Genomic DNA, 20,178 nt, shown 5'->3' on the forward strand with positions numbered 1-20,178 from the left:
CACGGTGGGACAGGGCAGCACTGCTGACAGCTCTTCCTTTTTATTTCAGATTTGCAAAGGAATACCAGAGCATGTGAACCAGGTGTGGATCCAGGACACAGCTGTCAGACTGAGCATGGCTCTTCCAAGCCTTTGCACCACTATTGCTGACAGATAGGGACAGCAGTGAAGGACCATGCCTCCTCCTTCCAACCAGTGGAACAACACTAGCAAAACACAGCAAAGAGTCATCTCTGATCATTTTGTGTCCCTAACTCAGAGAGCTTCAGGGTATTTTAATGGGGGATCAGCACTGGAGGGGCAGTCCTGTATCCCAGCAAGTCCTAAGTGCTGCCATGATCAATGGGGCTATAGCATTAGGGGACATAAGTCAATGTAGCTAAGAAAGCTGCACCAGGGATCAAACTGGCCTGGGGCAGCCTCTAAATAGGATGAGCACAAGTTGGGGCAGAACTGAATTTAGCCAATAATATTTCCATCCTCTGGATGTTAAGCATTGTTCATCAGCTTCAGTCTGAAGACTGAATCCAATTAATTGGGAATAAACAATGTCACTACAGAGAAAAAATTAACATATGCTAGAAAGAGAGCAAAGGAAACTTTCCCAAAGTGCATGAGACAAAATGGGTAGAGAAGAAAACATTGTTCTCAAGATCTGGAGAAAAAGATTACAAACAACTGAGGCTGAACTAAAAATTAATTCATCTTGAATGAAGAAATTGAGAGTGACCCTCTAAGGACAAAGTGAAGGACACTTGGCTATGGTAAAACAAATTAAGGAAGGTAAAAGATTGTCCATTTAAAACAGAGTGAAGTGACTCAAAGTTTACCCACTTAATGCAGTGCAGGATGACTCAAAGTTTTGACTATTATTAATTGAATAGTTTCCATGAAGGAAGCAGTGGCTTTTACTGGCCTACTTCTCCATCCTCCCAGCTCTCCCTGCTCTTCTGACACCAACAATTCCCTCCATATAGAGGTATTTCATGGGCTATAAAAATGTTAATATGCTCCCTGAGAAACTATATAAATAATAACTAGTGTCCGCACCATGGAGCTGCCTCTAAAATATGATCTTTCACAGTTTACTTTATCTATTTATTTTCCCCAAATAACTCGATACAAAATTGCATTGTGAAAACATAAGCTTCTTTTTCTTATTCCTCTAAGTGTTTGTTATTTTGGCTGAAAGGGAAGGTCTACTGCTGAATCCAAAATTTCAGAAACTACCATAAAAAGAAAATGATACTTTGCTATGCATTAAAACCTGTACCTGAAAGGCCCAGGGGAGGAGGTTGCCTGGATAACCAAAACTGGTCTTTTTAATTCCTATTTTCTTTAATTATACATTTTAATTCACCATTTTTAAAACCTCTGAAACTGTATAGAGCCTTCATGGGTTTTTTTCTTTTTTTTAAAAACTGCCTTTGATAGGCACACTGAAGTTTGCCTAACTGGAATTAGAAATACCTAGGAAGAAAAACCCTGTGAAACATGATTTATGACAGAAACAAGGACAGTCCTTTTAACAATACCACTCCAATACACCTCTTTTACAACTGCTGAGAAATGTAAGTAGAGTTCATTTCTCTGTTCTTTCAGTGTCTCTATCATTTGGCTTCATTCCTCACATGTCAGTAGCCTTAATGTGCACATGACATTTCTGGGTTTTGCCCAGTTGCAAATGTTACTGCAAAACATCTCAAAAAAAGTATTGAACTAAAGAAAAATTAAACAGACACTATCCAGATGAAAATTTAAGAGCACATTTCTTCTCCTGTACCTAGTAAAGATGCTCTAAAACACAGTGTCACCTTGCTCTTGGGGAATATCCTTGGTGCAGGGGATTCCTGAGATGGTGTAGAATCAGCATGTCTGTGGCACTGCTACCATCACGGTCGTCAGCTATTTCAATAAAATCTAAAACAATTAAAAAATTGTTTTAATTAAAATTTATTTTTTAAAATAGTTCTATTTGGATTAGGCTTTAACCCATTCTCTCTCACATTTCATCACCTTTCAGTTAAATATTACATTGTAAAGGTCTAAACTAGTTGTGTCTTTTTTAAACAAGTTAATTAGGATGTAATGAATAATGTAATGAGCTGACCATGCCTATGTACCACTGCCCTCTACAGCCTCATGTTAGAACAGCTCACTTGTGCCATAGGCCTTGTATTGCTCACAATGGAAAATCTCTATGAGCACTTGAACATGTGATGGTTGTCACAATGTACATGTGATGAAAATATAATTTGTGTGGCTTAATAGCATCACACATTACACGTGCGCCAGTTTGGGGGGTTTTAGATGAGTTTGCATTGTTGAAACTAAACTACATCTGGGTGTAGTTTAGTTTGCAATGTTGCAAATTGCAACAATGCAGCTGTCAGCTCACCCTCTGGCCACAGAAGAGATGGGCAGAGTCCACAGAAAAAAAAGGATTGGTCTCTTCACCGTTTCTGCCTTCAGCAGACGCCTGCTGAAGGCAGAAGCAGCGAGGGGCCCAATCCTTTTTTTTAATTTTTTTTTTGATGGAGCCTGCTCACCTCTGCTGCAGCTGGAGAGGAGAGGGAGGGGAGCTGCCCCTGGGCCAAGTGGTCCCTGAGCTGCAAGGGACCCTGGTCCTTCCCTCCATAGTGGTGGCGCTAGCTGGGGCTGCTAGCGGGCCAGATGCTGCCCCAGCTTAGAGGCAGCACCCAGCCTGATCCAACTGTTTCCTGAGCCTGCCTGCCAGAAGCCCACCAGGCGCTACTCCCTGTGCAGCCTTGAGGAACAGTTGAATCAGGCTGGGTGCTGCCTCGTAGCTGAGGCAGCACCGGGTCTGCTAGCAGCTTGCCTGGGCAGCCTTGGGGGCCGCCACCACTGTGGAGGGAAGGACTAGGGCCCCCTGTAACTCAGAGGCAGCTCAGCCCCCTGGCAATTCACACCCCTGGCCATGGCCAGGCTCCAGCTCCAACCCCCCCCCCCAAAAAAAAAAAACCAAAAAAAACAAGAGGATCAGGCCCCTCGCTATTATGTGATGGAAAAATTGAAATGGTGGGTTTCACTTAAAAACCCACTGTTTCAATTTAGGGGGCATAGAATTAAACCCTGAGAACTAAACCCCCATCACATGTAGAAGTGCCCTATTAGCTCAAAAGGTAGGGGCCTAAGGGACTGGTTTGTTTTTTGGAGCAGGAAGTTCTCTCCTTGCTGCAGAGTTCTGCAAGGCAAAGACAGGCAGCACAGGGACCACTATGAAGTCCTGGCTGGCAACTGATATGCTACAGTATTAATATTTAAAAGGATGCATATGCATGAAAAGAGACAAGGACAAGAGACAGGAAATGAAAATAGCCTGCCAAGAAATATACCAAATAGTGTACTAAGGGACACAAATACATCACTTATGTTTTTGCATAAGTAAATTCAGGTTTATTTCTTAAATGTGAGTCCTCTGCAGTGACAATGAGCTTTTCATATTCCCTGCCAGGGATTACCATGCACTCTTGCCTAGACCCAGTAAGCAGGTAACCATGTCAGTGTCTATGAGCAAAGCTGAAATGCCTCTTTATGGCCTGCTTCTCTCCTTAGCTGACTCTGTGTAGGTTGTTTCTTAAGTGTTAATATTAACTTCACATTCTGTGCTTGTTCATTCTTTCTTATTCATCTCTTTGTCGGGATGCCATCATTTGGTCTTGAGTTTAATGGTCATGGATTTAGAGCGAGATATTGACACTAGAAATAGAACCCAGGTTGTTCACACCCCTAGGCTAGTGTTCTGCTAATGACCTGAGCTAAAGCAGCAACTTCATCATAGTTTAGAGGTTGCCAATTAGCCCTCTGGGGCACTTGTACATGTGACAAAAATTGGCTGTTTTTGCGGTTTAATTGCATCACACTGGCTATACACATGTGGGGTTTTTTATTATTTAAATTAGGTTGCTACATTGCAAACTAAACTACATCTGCATGTAGTTTAGTTTGCAACGTACCTGTTTGTAATGTTGCAGCCTTTGACAAGTCGCTCCCCCTGCCGCTGGCTGAAGGGCCCAATCCTTTTTTCTTTCCTTCCCACAAAGCCTGCCCATGTCTCCCATGGCCAGAGGGCAAGCTGCTGGTGGGCCGGGCAGCTCCTGAGCTATGGAGGTCCCCAGTCCTTCCTTCCGCAGCGGCGTTGCCACCTGGCTGGACAGGCTGCTAGTGGGCAGGTGTTGCCCCAGCTTGGACTCAGGGAACAGTTGAATTGGGCTGGGTGCTGCCTACAAGCTGGGGCAGCACCCACCCACTAGCAACCTACCCAGGTAGCCCCAGACAGGGTGGTGCTGCCACCATGGAGGGAAGGTCTGGGGCCCCCTACAGCTCAGGGCTTGCTGGCAGCTCATCCCCCAGCCGTGGGAGAGATGGGCTGACTCCATGGGGGAAAAAAAAACAAAAGACTGGGCCATAATGGTAACAGAAGCCTCTAAATTGAAACAGTGGGTTTTTAATAGTCGCAATTAATAACCCACCATTTCAGTTTAGGGGACTAAACCCCCGTCAAGTGTACAAGAGGCACTGGAGTAAGTTACTCACAATTCTTTGGCAAATTCACATAAAGGCAACTTAGCAGGACGTACGCTGCACCTCCTTAAGGCAACGGAATAAAGAAAAGAAACAGAAAATAAAAGCATCAGAAGAAAGTGCATGGCAAAAATTCAGGAGGAAAGCAGAGCCAAATAAACCCCACTATCACTAAACCAGTACTTGGCACTTGCAAGGTGCCCCACACAAAAGGCCCAGGGCCATTTATTCCCACAATGTGTGGTTAAACTTGAACCTAAAATTTAAAATGGCACCAAATACTGAACCTACTCTTCACAAGATATATAGAACTGGAGGGGACTGCTTGGGTCAAGCTTGTTCTTAAATCCTGGAAGGGGAGAAAGGGACCTCAACCCTCATGCACCAACCAAACTGCTTTAATGAGCAGAGAGGGGCGGCCAGAGTAGGAAGAAAAGCCTGTCATCAATGCAATATCCCCGTTACGTATATCAGTCCTAGGCAAACCCTTTCCTGGGAGGGCTGCAGGGACTTGGGAAGCAGCTATGAACTGAGCCAACACCCAATACTCCCCATTTCCACAATTTGCTACCCCCTGTACATAACAATGAGGGCGCCTCTATGTCCTCGCTCACCACCTCAAAAAGCTGTTATGACAAGTACAAGGAGTCTGTCAGGAAAAAAGTGATATAGCAACAGCATGGAAAGGCCACCTGCTGCATAGGGTTAAGCCTTGTTAGGCCTCACTTTTCCTTTATGCTCCCCAAGTCTCTCCATTATGCCAGAACAGTGCACAGAGTAATATATGCTCCTTTAACTCATCTGTCCCTCTGCAGGTGCATCCAATCTGGCTCAAACATGAGGATTTCTCTGGTTTTAACTGAAATAATAGATCTGCGTGAATACATTTGACTTCAGTTTAATGCATTTGTATCCTAACATAACAAAAGAGAGGCTTGCTGTGGCATTTCCATTAACAGTTGTATTCATTTTCTTCTTGCAAATGTCAGATTCTTGGAACGTACCAGTCTCAGACTCGGAGAGAAAACAGGCTGCTCCAAAATTCATAACAGCAGGATGCAGGGAGTGATGGAGAGTGGGAAGAGCGAGCTCGCGGAAGAATGTAAATATTTTCATTGAGTCTTTTTTTCCCCCCCTGCAAAAACAGATTTATTTGTAAGTTCTTCCCAACTATATAAGACCCTCATCCTCCCTACAACCTAAAATTCTGCTAGTATATAAGAAGCATATGAGAATCAGAAAGTGAAGCTGACCAGTGGACTTTCACTGCCTACTACTGGGGAAGAGCCAAACATAAGCAAACTGTGTATACTCTGGAAAATAAGCTTGATTGAAAACTATTTTGTTATTATCACTAGTGCAAAGATCAACTTTAAAATATCTTTCCCATTAATCCCTTTAGTATCCAGTGATACTGGGTACTGGATCCAGTATCCAGTGAAAGTACTGGCTTTCTGATTAAAGCACATTAGACCGTCTTTAATGGACTAGTTAGGGTTAGCAAACATCGTAATATTGTTTCCAAACTTTAAAAATAATGCATCTTTCCCCCTAGATTATCAGCTTCTTTGTAGCCATCCTTTCAACTCTCCTAGTAGGGATGTCACAGGCTTACTAGCAAGCGACTCAGCCACTATTAAACAAACTCCTGACGAGTTTTGATTCAGAGAAGCCCGTCTCACCCATGCGCTGAGCCAGCTGTGTTTATCAATTCTGCAGTGAACGGTGCTGAGAAATCACAACAAGCTAGAGGGCTTCAATTAGCATTGCCAACCATTTTGTGTGTTGTGTCAATACTCCCGAAGCGATGCTCCATTCCCACATCTTAGGAAATTCTTTTCTTTGTTTGCTGCCTCTCCCTTGAGGCTTTTCAACTATGTTTTAAGGGGTCTACATTTCCTACTGAGATTTAGGAAACCTCTACATATTTCTTTATTTAATGATGTTCCAGTCCTGGTTTGCTGTAACTAAAAGATGGAAGTGTTTGTTCCCTAATAATCCTAGACAAACCTGACACGAGGGGATAGCATGACAGCCCAGCAAGCAGTATGATTCAATACAGATGTAAGCGGTACTCAACCAATATTTTATTTTTGTAAAGGGGGTTTGTGCTGTTCAGAGATTCTGTGTTTTAGAGGCGGTGAAAAACAAGGTCCTGATAACCTTCAGTTATCAGAGCTGAGAAAAATGCTGGAGGTGGGTGTTTTTCACCTGCAAATATCCAATTGATTTTTTCACTTGTCTTTGCCTTTCCTGGGCTTTTATGAAGTCCAATCATGGTGGTACCCATGCACTAAATAGAGTAATTTAGATTCTCACGGTGTTGTCTGCAGAGGACATCAGTGGATTCAGCGCTCTCTTTCTCCGAGGTGGATTCCCGTTTTGATTCCCTGTACCTGTGTTTGTTCTTTTGTGCTTGCTCTCAGCAAAGTGTCATGCAGTCAAACTGCATTTTAGTTATGTTTTATTTTTAGTTTGTGCCCAGGAAGCCTAGAGCATATGCACGTGCTTTTTTTTAGTTTATGTATAAATCTAAATAAATAACATAAGTGTTACTAACATGCACAGTCATGGAAATTGATTTTCTTTGTTTTAATAGTACCTCTTCAAACAGCTTTTAATTTTGTTGCCTAAACAGCTAATCATTCTACCAGCTTATCTTGCATTGGACATATCCTGCTGAATTCCATCCCCCCCCCCCCCCACAAGAGTCAGTGTTATATAGTTTTATTTTTACATCCACCTAGGTTGCGTCAAATCCGATTTTTGCCACTGATTCCCTTCCCTGATTTCAGATGGGAGCTGCCTTTCCTTAAGCAATCCTGGCCCAGCCACAAAGTCATTCTTCAAGTGTCCTTTCAACCTTTCATTTTAGAGCTATCATTGTGCTGCAGTGGAAAACACTACTTCCATCTTCATTCTCCCTTCAGATGCCAGACTTCTGGGCACGGGAGACTAATGGCCTCCACCACTCACACAACCTTTAAACAACTCCATGAAAAACAACTGACCTTTAATCTCAACTAAGCAAGGTATTACATCCCCTGCCAAAGCCACAGCTCCCTAACCTTTGCAATATACCTCAGAGCCACAAAGGAGTTGAGGCTTCCACAAAGTAGCTGCCAACTAATTGAGCGTGCCCCATTATACTACATTTTCTCTGCTAACTTAATATTGTTATGACGCAAACTGGGAGTTTGATTCCGCTCTCCAGAAATAGCCCAGTGCCACTTTAAGATATACACCAGAGAAGCAAACGGAAAGATCGTTTTTGCAAATATATACATTCCCATTAAACAGAGAATGTGTACCCAGGAACAGCAAAACGTTTCTTTGATTACATTCCATGTGAATCAATGATTCTCCATTAAAGGCGAGTCAGATTAAAAAATTAAACAATACATTTTTACAATTTTCTTTCAGAAGCAAGTCAGTAATAAAGAAGAGATAGTGGTATCATAACCAAGAGAGCAAAACAAAAGTGTGGCTCAATACCACGTACTCTATAAAATGTCATTGGCAGCATAATTTCAAGCTCCCTGTGTACCTTTAGTGTATTTCATTGTTACTGCTGAATCACCAAAAGGGGCTAATCCCTACAGAAGTAGACTAATCAGGACCACAGAGTTAGGGAAGGAAAATAGAAAGTTTAGAAAATTCTGAAATATTTACCCCCCCAAAAATTTGCAAACCAAAAAATTGTTTGAAACTGTCCCTCCCCTGCAAGTGGTTTCAGTTTTGACAAATTAGCGTTTTCCAATAAAAAACAGTGGAGTCAAAATCTCCCTAACAGGCTCCACCCTAAGCAAAGCACAGAAGAGTCAGAAAAATAAAGTAGATCACAGTATGCTCTGTTTAGGAGCAGGGTCTTGGGAGCATACTAGGGGTTGGCAAGCCCCAGCACATGTGCCAGAGCATGGCACGCAAAGGCATTTTGCTTAGCATGCATGTCGAGGTGGATGGCGGGGAAGGGGCTGGGCTGCACTGCCACAAGAATCGGGCCCCTCGCAGCTCCTCCATCGTCCACCCCTGGCATATCAACATTTTACGAGTCAAAGTTTGGGGGGGGGGGGGGGGGGGGTTGGCACTCTGCCCAAAAACGTTGCTGACCCTTGGACTATACACTGACCTGGAGTATGTACTCTCTGGATCATAAAGTAAGCAATGCTTATTAAGATCACAGTACTGTAGTATTAGCAGCACCAGAACAGACTAGTTTCAGTCATGTCTGGCTGCTATTTGAGGCTTTGAAAATGATGGGAGCTAGCCAGTTTCAGAGCTTCCAATAACAGCCCCAAAGCAGACTGGCTCCCATCTAGGCTTCCAGCAGGCCTTTGACAGCTGTTTCTTTTTCAGGGTTTCTAGAGCTAATAATTAGGCAATTAAATGGAGTAAAAGCACATGACAAAGTAGACAGTGGAGCTGGAAGATCCTGTGCACTTAACCAATATGCAGATAACTGATACTAGGCAAAAAAAAAAAATGGAGTTGACATTGGCTTATACAGTTAAGCAATTAATGTGCTTATCTAATGTGCATGTAAGTGGAGCACACAGTATCCTTTACAGTGTCTCCTATGTTATTCATAAAGAATTGGAATCAACTAGGAGAATTAAATGTAGCCTAGTGGATTGATCCCTAACACAGGGCTCAGGGACCTGGGTTCTGTTTCCACCTCTGCCACTAATTTGGGCAAACCATTTTGCTCTGAGTCTGTTTCCTCCTATATAAAACACAGATAATTATGCTGAGAGCTGTTGTTGACAACTGCTATACAAGAGAGAGAAGTTATTTGAAAATACTGAGTGTGCATCCTAGGAGGCTGGAAAGGCAGCTGCAAGTGAGATTTAGGGAATTGCCAGAAGGGGTTAAGCAAGGCTTGCTCTTTTTCTTGCCATAGGTGAGAGGACCAGACACAGTCCAGGAAGCCATTAAAACAAAATCTGTTATAATAGCTGCCCACGTTGAACACATTAGATGCAAAGTATGGTTTGAACACTGGTTTTACTGATCAACACCCTCATTTTGAAGGTCTTGCGATTCAGCACTGTAATTTTAAAAAATAAAGTGTCCTGTTCTGCAGGAGTGATTTTTATTAAGAGATGAAAGGATTGTTGTAAGTAACTCTGTAATTGCTATTCCCTTCCCAGGAATCTGTTTTCTTATAGAATTACTATTTTTAATGCTTCTCTACATATATTTTGCCAGAAAACAAGTCTTCTCACAAAACAAACAAGTGTTCTGCAGATTATTTGCGGATGATACCATGATATAAACTGCAACGAGAGAGAAAACATTGGCACATTCAATATTTCTAGAGTACCATAATTAGAGTAATTAAGTCAGTCTTTTAAAATAGTTACAAGGATTACTAAAACACAAAAAAGAAGTTTTTAGCAACTGAAGCAGATTGATTCACTATCTTTACGTTACGATGCCTTACAAAGTATCTTTTAACAACCTACTGAGTTTTAACAAATAAAGGCTAATGCTTACAGAAAGGACAAAAGTTTGTCTGTGCTAAGGAATAAAACACTGTGTTGTAAATATTTGGTATATTTTAAGTGTATAGTAATCTGATAAATAACTAATGAGCTTTGCAAAAAAAAAAAAAAATCTAATGCTACCCTGCTTAAACAATGTACAGTCTTTAATAAAACACCAGAATTATGCTGGAGAATAGCACTTGCTGCCTTGCTAGTTTATATTTCAATGTAGCTAGAATTCGACAAACTATAACAATGTTTTAAAGATGGAGAAAAAACATAGTTATGCTTAGATAAATTACTGCTTCCTAAGGAAGGGGTTTCATATAATACCTTTCAGTGATTAATAGCAATCTTTTTCTTAAACCTGTAGCAAAGACAGAAGTGATATCAACGTGTTAAAATCATTAGAGCAGAACAGATTACTGTACTTTAATTTGCACAAGAGAGAAATGAAAGGCATTTATAATAGTCAAGCTGGCATAGAATTACATTACTCTGAAAATATTCTCTTCATGGTGTATCACGATGATTGCTGTTATCTCACAGAAATATGTATTTTTACTTAACGTATGAAAATGAATCATAGCAGAAAATGGACACTGCTAACAATGTTGGGAACGTTTTTGAAAGCCCACAAACAAGTTAAAAGCCTAAAGGCCTCATCCATTCACAACAGTTGTACCAATTTATATCTTCAACTCTAGTTGAAAGTCATGTAACCCCCCCTAGTGTGGACACAGTTAGGCTTGTAATAAAGGTACTAAAGTAGTGATTCTCATCTAGGGTGCCATGGTACCCTTGGGAGCCCTTCAAGGGTGCTGCAGGGTGCTGCACAATGTTAGCATCCTTTGTTTACAAACATGATTCACAAAATAAACCCAGAGATTTCTGGTAGAAATGCACAGTTGTGGTCTATTCTTTGCAACAGAAAAACTGCTCCATTATTTTTTCTGTAAAAAAAAGACTGAAAACTAAGCTGGCATTTTCTGAAAGGTCCCTCAAATCTATCCAAGGTGCCTCGAGTCTAAAAAAGTTGCAATCCACTGTACTAAGGGAAGGGAGATAATCTATGAGGGTGCTCCAGAAAATAACAGCAATTTCAAAATAAAACCATTTTGAATAAAGCAATTTGCGTGCAACAATCATTTATCGGACAGACTTTTCTACATCTTCTCTATGTATCGTAAACGACTGGTGCGTTTGACAACACTGCCATCAATATTCCCCACTACTGTGTAGTTTCCCACTTCATTGCAGACAACAGCTATTTCATCATTAGTTTCTGAAATGCCCTCCATACCACTAAAAGATGCACTGCATCCACCCTAAGGATTCTATGAATCATAGAATCATAGAAGTAGGGTCAGAAGGGACCTTGTAGATCTTCAAGTCTGACCCCCTGCCTGGGCAGGAGGAAAACTGGGCTCAAATGACCCCAGCCAGGTAGGCATCAAGCCTCTTCTTAAAGACCCCCAGGGTAGGAGCCAGGACCACCTCCCTTGGAAGTTGGTTCCAGATCCTAGCCGCCCTGTGAAGTAGTTCTTACGGATGTCTAATCTATACCTACTCTCCAACAACTTGTGGCCATTATTCCTTGTTCTCCTGGGGGGCACTAGGGGAAACAAGGTCTCCCCCAAACCCTTCTGGTCCCCCCTAGTGAGTTTATAGACGGTCACCAGGTCCCCCCCCAGCCTTCTCTTGTGAAGGCTGAACAGGTTCAGGTCCCGTAGCCTCTCATTGTAGGGTCTGCCCTGCTGTCCCCGGATCATGCGGGTGGCCCTCCTCTGGACCCTCTCAATGTTGTCCACATCCCTCTTGAAGTGGGGTGCCCAGAACTGGACACAGTACTCAAGCTGTGGCCTGACCAGTGTCGCGTAGAGGGGGAGGATCACTTCCTGGGCCCTACCTGAGATGCACGATAAGGTCCGGTTAGCCCTGCCAACCGTGACCTTGCATTGTCGGCCCATGTTCATCTTGGAGTCAATAATGACTCCAAGATCCCTTTCTGCCTCCGTGCTCTCAAGAAGGGAGTTTCCCATCTCATAAGTGTGCTGCTGGTTACTACTGCCCAAGTGCAGCACCCTGCACTTGTCCGTATTGAAACGCATCCTGTTTTTGTTAGCTCAACCCTGCAACCTATCCAGGTCTTGCTGCAGTCTTTCCCTCCCTACTAGCGTGCCCACCTCACCCCAAATTTTCGTATCATCAACAAATTTAAACAGGTTGCTTTTCACCCCGTCATCCAAATCACTGATAAAGACATTGAACAGTGCAGGCCCAAGGACCGAGCCCTGGGGGACCACACTGCCTACTTCCCCCCAGGTTGAATATGACCCATCCACCACCACCCTCTGAGTATGACCCTTCAGCCAATTTGCAATCCATCTGACTGTGTAGGCATCAATGCCACAGTTGCCTAGTTTTTTAATGAGGATGGGGTGGTCGACAGTGTCAAAGGCCTTGCTGAAGTCCAGAAAGACTACATCCACGGTGACACCTGCATCCAGTGCTTTTGTGACCTGATCGTAAAAGGCAATCAGGTTGGTCTGACATGACCTGCCCCTAATGAAACCGTGCTGGTTGCCCTTGAGCATCATCCCCAATGCCGGCCCATCACAGATGTGCTCCTTGATGATCTTCTCAAAGAGTTTCCCCAGGATTGAGGTAAGACTGATGGGCCTATAGTTGCCTGGGTCCTCCCTCCTCCCTTTTTTAAAGATGGGGACCACATTGGCTATCTTCCAATCATCTGGCACCTGGTCTGAGCACCACGAGTACTCGTAAAGCCGTGCCAAGGGCCCTGCAATAACCCTTGCTAGCTCCCTCAACACCCTGGGGTGGACAGCATCTGGACCTGCTGATTTGAACACGTGACTATACTGATTAAAAATCAAAAAGGTATCCTAAGTCAAATACTTAGATGGATAGGAAAGCTGTGTGCAAACCAAACCCAAGTCCCTCTGGCACACAAGTCATGTCTACACTAACTTTGCCCACTCTAGGCACCCCAGACCCCAAAGTGCAGCCATGTAGCTGCCTTGAAGCCAAGCTAAGAGCATGCCCAGCACCTCCTCAGGCTCCCTGTCTCAGGGATGCTTACTCAGGCACTGTTGTAGGATGGGATTTGGTGCGTGCCTAATGGAAAGGGCATGCTTCGTAGCTGATTACCCAGGCCCAACACAGAGGATGGGTAGATATGCCCTCAGGAACTCAAGTTCTACTGACTTCAGGAACTAAGACCCACATGTTGGTCAGTCGGGTGCCTAATTACCCTTGATGACCTGTGCCTAACTGCTAAACTTACTTCTGAAAATTAGTCTTGGGTTCTTAATGCATGATCCAGGCTCTTTTCTAAATTCCCCTTTTACGTTCAGAAGCATTTGTATTCAGGTCCACCGTTAAAAACCAGGGAGGGAATGACACACCAGAAAAATATACTAAAATGTATGCAAAAACCATCATCCAAATATCCACAAGCTGTACGATATATATTTTTTGCTTCTTCCCATTTCCTTCCCAATCTTTTCTCCCTTCCCCACAATTCCTTATGGAGCTTTCACATTATGCACCAACCTGACATGGTAAAAGATGCGTATAACAGCACACATGGCACATAATGAATGCAGAATGGAAGATGTCCCTTAAGAGAAACAGACCTTGTCAATATATTGGCGACTGCAATTAAATAGGCATTTAAAAAAAATAAATTGCTGGGACCAAATCAGGTGCCTTGAAAAGCTCTTGCAGAAATAAGGGACGTAAAAATAAAGGTCCCTCGGCTCTCCTAAACAATCAAGCAAACCTGTGTCTAGTTAGGAACGGATGAGCGCATCACATAAATTGTATAGTTTGCTTTTCATTGACTTAGGTGTCAGTTCCCTGTCAGGCTGATAGTTTAAGATGGAGTGACTGTATTGGCATGTAGATAAAGACAGGCAGCTTGGAAAGATACTTCCCTTAGATATACCATTTCCCCCATTTTGATCTAACCAAAATGTAGTGAACGCTTACGCTGGGAAAGAAGCTGAACAGACACTGCTCAAACCAGGAATAGGAGTACAGCTACTCCTTGCTTAACGTCGTAGTTACGTTCTTGACAAATGCGACTTTACATGAAACCATGTTAAGTGAATCCAGTTACGTCACAGTAGCTACCTACTAGCAGGTGGCAGCTGAATAACATTATAACCGAACATTGCACCACTTCAAACGAGTACGTTCTCTAACAGAGCAGCGATGTAATAACGAAACTACATTAACTGGGAAGACGTTAATTGAGGAGCACCTGTATAAGCAGCGCTATGAAATGTACACTTTGGTTTCTGCAGTAACCAGTCACCTAGAGACAGATCATTCTGCTCATTACCCCTCTTATTTCAGAGGGAAATTTACCTTCCTCTGCAAAAGAAACTCAGCGGTGAAGGGGGTGGCAAGCGGCAACCACCAGCAGCATCAGCAGCGCTTTTTGCAGGGGGTGCACCGCCGATCTCCGGGGGTGCGCGTGCCCCCGCGTGCCCCCCATGTGTCGCCAGTGAGCAGGGCACGAAAGGCACGGTGCGGCGGTCGAGATGGGTTTAGGAGAGCAAGGAAACCAGCACCCCAAGGCAACGAGCAGGGTGCACAAGGCACGGACGCGGTGCTGGAAATCGGCAGGGATCCCCTTCCCCTGCACAAATTTAATCTGGGAGGTTTCCAGAGCACCAACATGCTTGCATATATCTATTATTTGACTCCCATTATTTGACCCCCTGCCTTAGGAACTGGGAATAAGCAACCAACTTCAGCCTCATGGCAATGCAACAGGATTGCTGGCTTGGGCAGACTTCTCTCATGCCCAGAGCCGCTGCTGGATGTGGGGTCAGGAGGGAAATGCACCCCTTGCTCAGACTGAGGGGGGAACGTGGAGGCTGTTGCTTATCCCTGCCCCTCCCCCAGGCTCCCTTAGGGCACATAAAGCAGCCAGGCCCCCGCGCGGTGCATTGTGGGCCACGCCCCTCCTTGGCGCCAAGCTCCCCCGCCCTTTGCCCGCGCGTTGCATTATGGGCCCCCCTCCCCTCGGAGCTGAGCCGGATCTTCTTCACCGGGCCTCCTCACCGGATGTGACGGCTTCCGCCTCGCGAAGGGGCAAAGGAGTGCTTTTCACGCCCCAAAGGCCGGCTCTAGGCCGCACAATCCGCGGCGCGCGGCGCTCCGCCGAGCTCCACGGTAGCATTTGTCTAGGCGAAGCAATTGAAGGCAGGGACTACTTTCCCTGCAGGCGGCGCATGCGCGGTGCGAGCGGAGCGACACCGCGACGCAGTCCGAACGGGGTGAAGGAGTGCTTCGACCGGCGGCGGGATCCTTGCGCGCAGCAACACCGCGAGGGAGCGGCGGGCGCCATTTTGCAGCCGTGTTTGCAGCCGTCGCGCGCTCGCTCCTCTCGTCCGCTCCGTGCCCGGCGCTCGCCCGCTCGCTACCTTTTCTCTCTCTCTCTGCGCTCCGGCCCGCGCCCGCCGCAGCCATTGCTGACCTTGCCATGTCCGGAGGCGGCGTGATCCGCGGCCCCGCCGGTAACAACGACTGCCGCATTTACGTGGGCAACCTGCCGCCCGACATCCGCACCAAGGACATCGAGGACGTCTTTTACAAGTATGGCGCCATCCGCGACATCGACCTCAAGAACCGCCGCGGCGGCCCGCCCTTCGCCTTCGTCGAGTTCGAGGACCCGCGGTGAGGGCCGGGACCGCCCCCCCCCGCTATACCGCCCCCCCCTGCACGTGGCCTGGGACCCCCCCTACATGGTGCCTGGGACCCCCTCACAACCCCCCCCCCACGTGGTGCTTCGGACCCCCTTACTAAATTGTGCCCCTCCCCCCTGCATGGGGGCTGTTTCTGCCTGGACCCCCCCCAACCATGAGGTTGTTCCTGTTTTATTGCCCCCCCCCCAGGCATGGGGGGAGTTCTCACTTTGTTGCCCCCCCCCCAAGCATGGGGATGTTGCCATTTGCCCCCCCCCCCAATTGGGGCGTGGCCGGCGGGAAAGCAGTGTGGGGGGGGAACAAAGGGCGGGGGCGCGGCTGGGCAGGCCCCGCTCACCCCGCCCCGCTTCGCAGGGACGCGGAGGACGCGGTGTACGGACGGGACGGGTACGATTACGACGGGTATCGCCTGCGCGTGGAGTTCCCGCGGAGCGGCCGAGGCACCGGCAGAGGCGGTGGTGGCGGCGGAGGAGGCGGAGCCCCGCGGGGCAGGTACGGGCCCCCGTCCCGGCGCTCCGAGTACAGAGTCATCGTCTCGGGTAAGATCCCGCCCGTTCCCCGGCGGCCGTACGAGGGCGGGGCGAGGGGCGGCTTTCCCCCCGGGGACGCTGTTGAGCCACGCGGGATTGCGTTCCCCCGAGGAGCTTCGTTACGCAGCCCTCGCTTATTATTTATAGCACTCGAAAGCCTCCCCCGGGGGGTAATTTATTCAAATCACCTAGGCACCTGCTGTGCCCGGCCGCACGTAACGGCGCGGCTGGGTCATAAACAACCCCGTGGACGTCCCGGGTAATTTGCGACCTGTTTTTGTTCAGGACTGCCTCCAAGTGGGAGTTGGCAGGATTTGAAGGATCACATGCGTGAAGCAGGTGATGTATGTTATGCTGATGTTTTCCGAGATGGCACTGGTGTCGTGGAGTTTGTGCGGAAAGAAGATATGACCTACGCGGTGCGAAAACTGGATAACACTAAGTTTAGATCTCATGAGGTAGGTTCCCTGCTTATTTTGGGGCCAGAATTGGATACACAGGGCTTAACAATGGGAGCTGAAGGTAAGGAAGTGAAGGCTCAACTGTGTCAGCTGGCGCCCATAGAAAAAATGGAGTCTGATGTGGTTTATTGTAAGGCAGTCCTCGTTAGCACAAGAGAAACAGAGCAGCTTTTATTTAAAAGACTGTGTCTTACTTAATGTACTCAGCATGCCTGAAAAGACAGCTGAAAAGCTTAGACCCTTCAATCGAAAGTTGTGTCTATTTAATAGGGAGAAACTGCCTACATCCGTGTTAAAGTTGATGGCCCAAGAAGCCCAAGCTATGGAAGATCTCGGTCACGCAGCCGTAGTCGTAGCAGGAGCCGTAGTCGAAGCAACAGCAGAAGCCGCAGTTATTCCCCAAGAAGAAGCAGAGGATCTCCACGCTACTCTCCCCGTCACAGCAGATCTCGTTCTCGTACATAAATGACCATTAGCTATGATCTTTTTGTAGAACCCATGTTGTACACAATTTTCTTTACTCAGTACAGTCTTTTCATTTTTTTTTTTTAATTCAGACTGTTTTATTCAAATTGGCTAAAGTGTTGAATTGCATTCTTGTGTAAAATCCCTAGTGAGTATTTGCTCCTTAACATCAACATTCCCCCCTCATGTCTTTGGTAAATTGTATTTTAATTGATGTCATAGTCAGGATTGTTTAAATTTAGTTCTAGTAAATACCCACACTCTTCAGACTGTGGTATTGCTGTGTAAATGTCTCAGTGTTCAGCTATGGTTTATACGAGCTGGGGATGTTGGGATGTTTGTGGCTAACTTGTCTCTTCTGGGGGATCTTATATTTTACCTTGCCTTTTCATGTGTCTTTCTGTAGACATATCTGAAGAGATGGATTAAGAATGCTTTGGATTAAAGGATTGTGGAGCACATGTCAATCATTTTAGGATTGTCAAAAGGAGGATTGAGGAGGATCAGATCAATAATGGAGGCAATGGTATGACTCCAAGTGCTATTGTCACAGATGAAATTGGCAGTATTGACCTTATACTGAATGACAATGGTTAATTGAGTACTTACATCTACTTGTAACTTTTTCAGGCATGTTTTAGTTATTGTAGACTACAATTGCTCTGTTCCTTAAAACCCTGTTAGCAATTGTGGCAAAAACTACTTGCTTTTGTAACTTTATTCCATTTTACTTTTTTTAAAAGAACTTCCGGGGGTGGGCGTAGCGGTTCACTTTGTCATGCAGCATTTGGTTACAAGTGTTAACGTTGCGTAGTGTTTGTACACTTTGTAGATTCAGGGTATCTTCAAATCAGAGTATAATATCAATACTGCTAAAATCTGCATGTCCTCTGTGTGACTGATATAGCGTTGCTACTTCATTTTTTTTTTTAAGTATCAGAATGAAAGCAAAAATGAAACTAGTTGGGAAGAATTCCTTAAATCTCAACCCTTCCCCTTCAGACTAATGCACAATTGACTCACTGATATGTTTTGAAAGCAGTTAATTTTGTTACCCTCCAGATGGGAGTACTAGCTTTAGTTTAGACATACAGTAGGTGGATAGCTTTAGCAGTCAACTTTTCCAATTTCATAAACATTTTTTTTTACAACCACAAAACCTGTAATTCACCATGCAAGCAATGACTTATGTTGGCGCTACCAGTTAACATATGTAAATATTACAGTATTTCCTCCAAATAATTAACATTTCTAAAATTTTATCTGAACATCACCATTCAAAAGTTTGTTTTGGGGAATTGATAGTTATTAATGTACATCTTAATTAATTGATGGCAAACATAACTCATCATTCCCCAGAATCCTATTTTTTCATTACAGTATCTAACTTTTTGCCTCCTCTTTTTTGGTTTTGCTGGTTATAAAGGTTTGGATTGGAGAGGGCTCACTGGATCCCAATCCTTGGAGCTGGATCATTGGATTCAAATCATAATGTGGATAGGATAGGGAGGCTGAATTACAAGGATTCATGGAGCGGGATCAAATTACCAGGAACATAGGAGTGGATTCCTGCCCCAACCAAACCGCATTCGTGTGGATTTTTTTATTCAACTCAATTGGCTATTCCAAAGATATTTTTCCTATTTTTGACGATTGGAGCCCTTAAGATGCACGAAGGATTTTTTTTCATTTTTTGGTAAAAGGAGCAAAGCGAGGACCTGGAGAGGTACGCTGGAGCAATCTCCTTGGAAGGATTCAGCACGAGTAGATGGTAAACATTAAAGGGGAAAAGGGGGGTTTGTTTAAAAAAAAAAAAAAAAAGTAAATCAATAAGTCGTTTCTCTAAATTTAAAGACAAAAACTGAAGTTAAAGATTAAGTAGGTTTTCAATTGGCAATTGCCTTTTTTCTTTGACAAATAAAATTTTTAAAAAAAAACCCTCTGCATGGTTGTCTTATTGTTATTAGTCTCTTGGCATAATTAAGATTAAAGATTGACGATATTAAAATGAAGTGCTTATGTTTTGAGTTGCATAGGGGTTATGTTTCACACTAGCTTTTAAACGCTAACTGTTCTGAAGTTTAAATATTATTTTTCAGTATTTTTAATTTAAAAGAAAATCCAAGACAAATTACTTAGCCAGATCTGTCAGTAAAAGTCAAGTTCACTAAACTCTAGAAATAAGTCGAAAGCAATTCTTATGCTGTAATAAGGACTTAACTTTAAATAAACTGCTGTATACTTACAGCAGGCATTAAGTTTGTTCGTCTTATCTTGTTTATTCTACATATATTTGGATAGCCTTTAGCATTTTAATGTGGTGACTTTATCTCATGCAACACAGCTTGTTTGTTTATCAAAAGATGAATTGTGTAAGGGGAACGTGCAAGATAAAAGCACACATTTGAAAATGGAATGCTCACTTTAACACCTTGTTACTAGTCGTGAAGATTACAAAGAAAAGACATTTTAGGGTTAGAAAGAATGGTATAACATAGAAACATGGTGGAAGTAGCCACTCAGTAATACAAAATGCAGTCTGTGTAAAACACTTTACACCAGTTTTGGGTAGCTTGATATAATGGGGAAATGGAGCAACTTTCTAGCTTGATACAATGGGACAACTAAAAATTCTGAGTCTAATGTGTGTTCAGCCCAAAGGATAAATACTAGGAAGCTGTGAACAAGAAATTAGAGGGTTGCTTGCAGGTCACTTAAGTCTCATCATTAAGCCATGATTACGTTGTAGGCAGCTGAGTAATTATTATGCCTGGGTCTGTTTAGCTTCAGGCCATGTCCAGTCAACAGCCAGGGTGTATCATTCTGATTCATGACCTGAAGCATCTAAATGTGACCGTAACCTTTTTAAAACACAGAGGTGTCTGTAATTATAGCTAAACTGCTCTAGTCAAACTGTCTCTTGTATTTAAATATGAGGATCAATAATTAA

General features: G+C 44.3%; 1 protein-coding gene and 1 long non-coding RNA gene across 2 annotated transcripts in view; one reads left to right on the plus strand and one right to left on the minus strand.

The window, feature by feature from the left end:
- LOC109284567 (uncharacterized) overlaps nucleotides 1–15,260 on the minus strand; it is a 33,832-nt gene extending 18,572 nt beyond the window's left edge. Inside the window, exons 1-3 of the long non-coding RNA XR_002092056.2 lie at nucleotides 15,129–15,260; nucleotides 5,550–5,680; nucleotides 1,815–1,920 (exon numbers count right to left, since the gene is read on the minus strand). This is a non-coding gene — a long non-coding RNA (uncharacterized LOC109284567). The remainder of the gene's footprint in view (nucleotides 1–1,814; nucleotides 1,921–5,549; nucleotides 5,681–15,128) is intronic.
- Nucleotides 15,261–15,426: 166 nt separating this feature from the next.
- On the plus strand, nucleotides 15,427–19,054 carry SRSF1 (serine and arginine rich splicing factor 1). The gene is made up of 4 exons (XM_019493264.2): nucleotides 15,427–15,743; nucleotides 16,127–16,311; nucleotides 16,588–16,760; nucleotides 17,034–19,054. The coding sequence occupies exons 1-4, from the start codon at nucleotides 15,550–15,552 to the stop codon at nucleotides 17,226–17,228; spliced, it is 747 nt and encodes a 248-aa protein (XP_019348809.1). The 5' UTR covers nucleotides 15,427–15,549; the 3' UTR covers nucleotides 17,229–19,054.
- The last annotated feature ends 1,124 nt before the right edge of the window (nucleotides 19,055–20,178 follow it).

This window comes from Alligator mississippiensis, chromosome 14 (assembly GCF_030867095.1).
Source record: "Alligator mississippiensis isolate rAllMis1 chromosome 14, rAllMis1, whole genome shotgun sequence".
In the NCBI taxonomy this organism is placed as follows: Eukaryota; Metazoa; Chordata; order Crocodylia; family Alligatoridae; genus Alligator; species Alligator mississippiensis.

Excerpts from the sequence above, each read along its gene's own strand:
- SRSF1 (XM_019493264.2), top strand. The coding sequence starts at position 15,550 with ATGTCCGGAGGCGGCGTGATCCGCGGCCCCGCCGGTAACAACGACTGC. Across the intron at positions 16,312-16,587 it reads GTACAGAGTCATCGTCTCGG|GACTGCCTCCAAGTGGGAGT; the intron begins GTAAGATCCCGC and ends GTTTTTGTTCAG. Across the intron at positions 16,761-17,033 it reads CTAAGTTTAGATCTCATGAG|GGAGAAACTGCCTACATCCG; the intron begins GTAGGTTCCCTG and ends TCTATTTAATAG.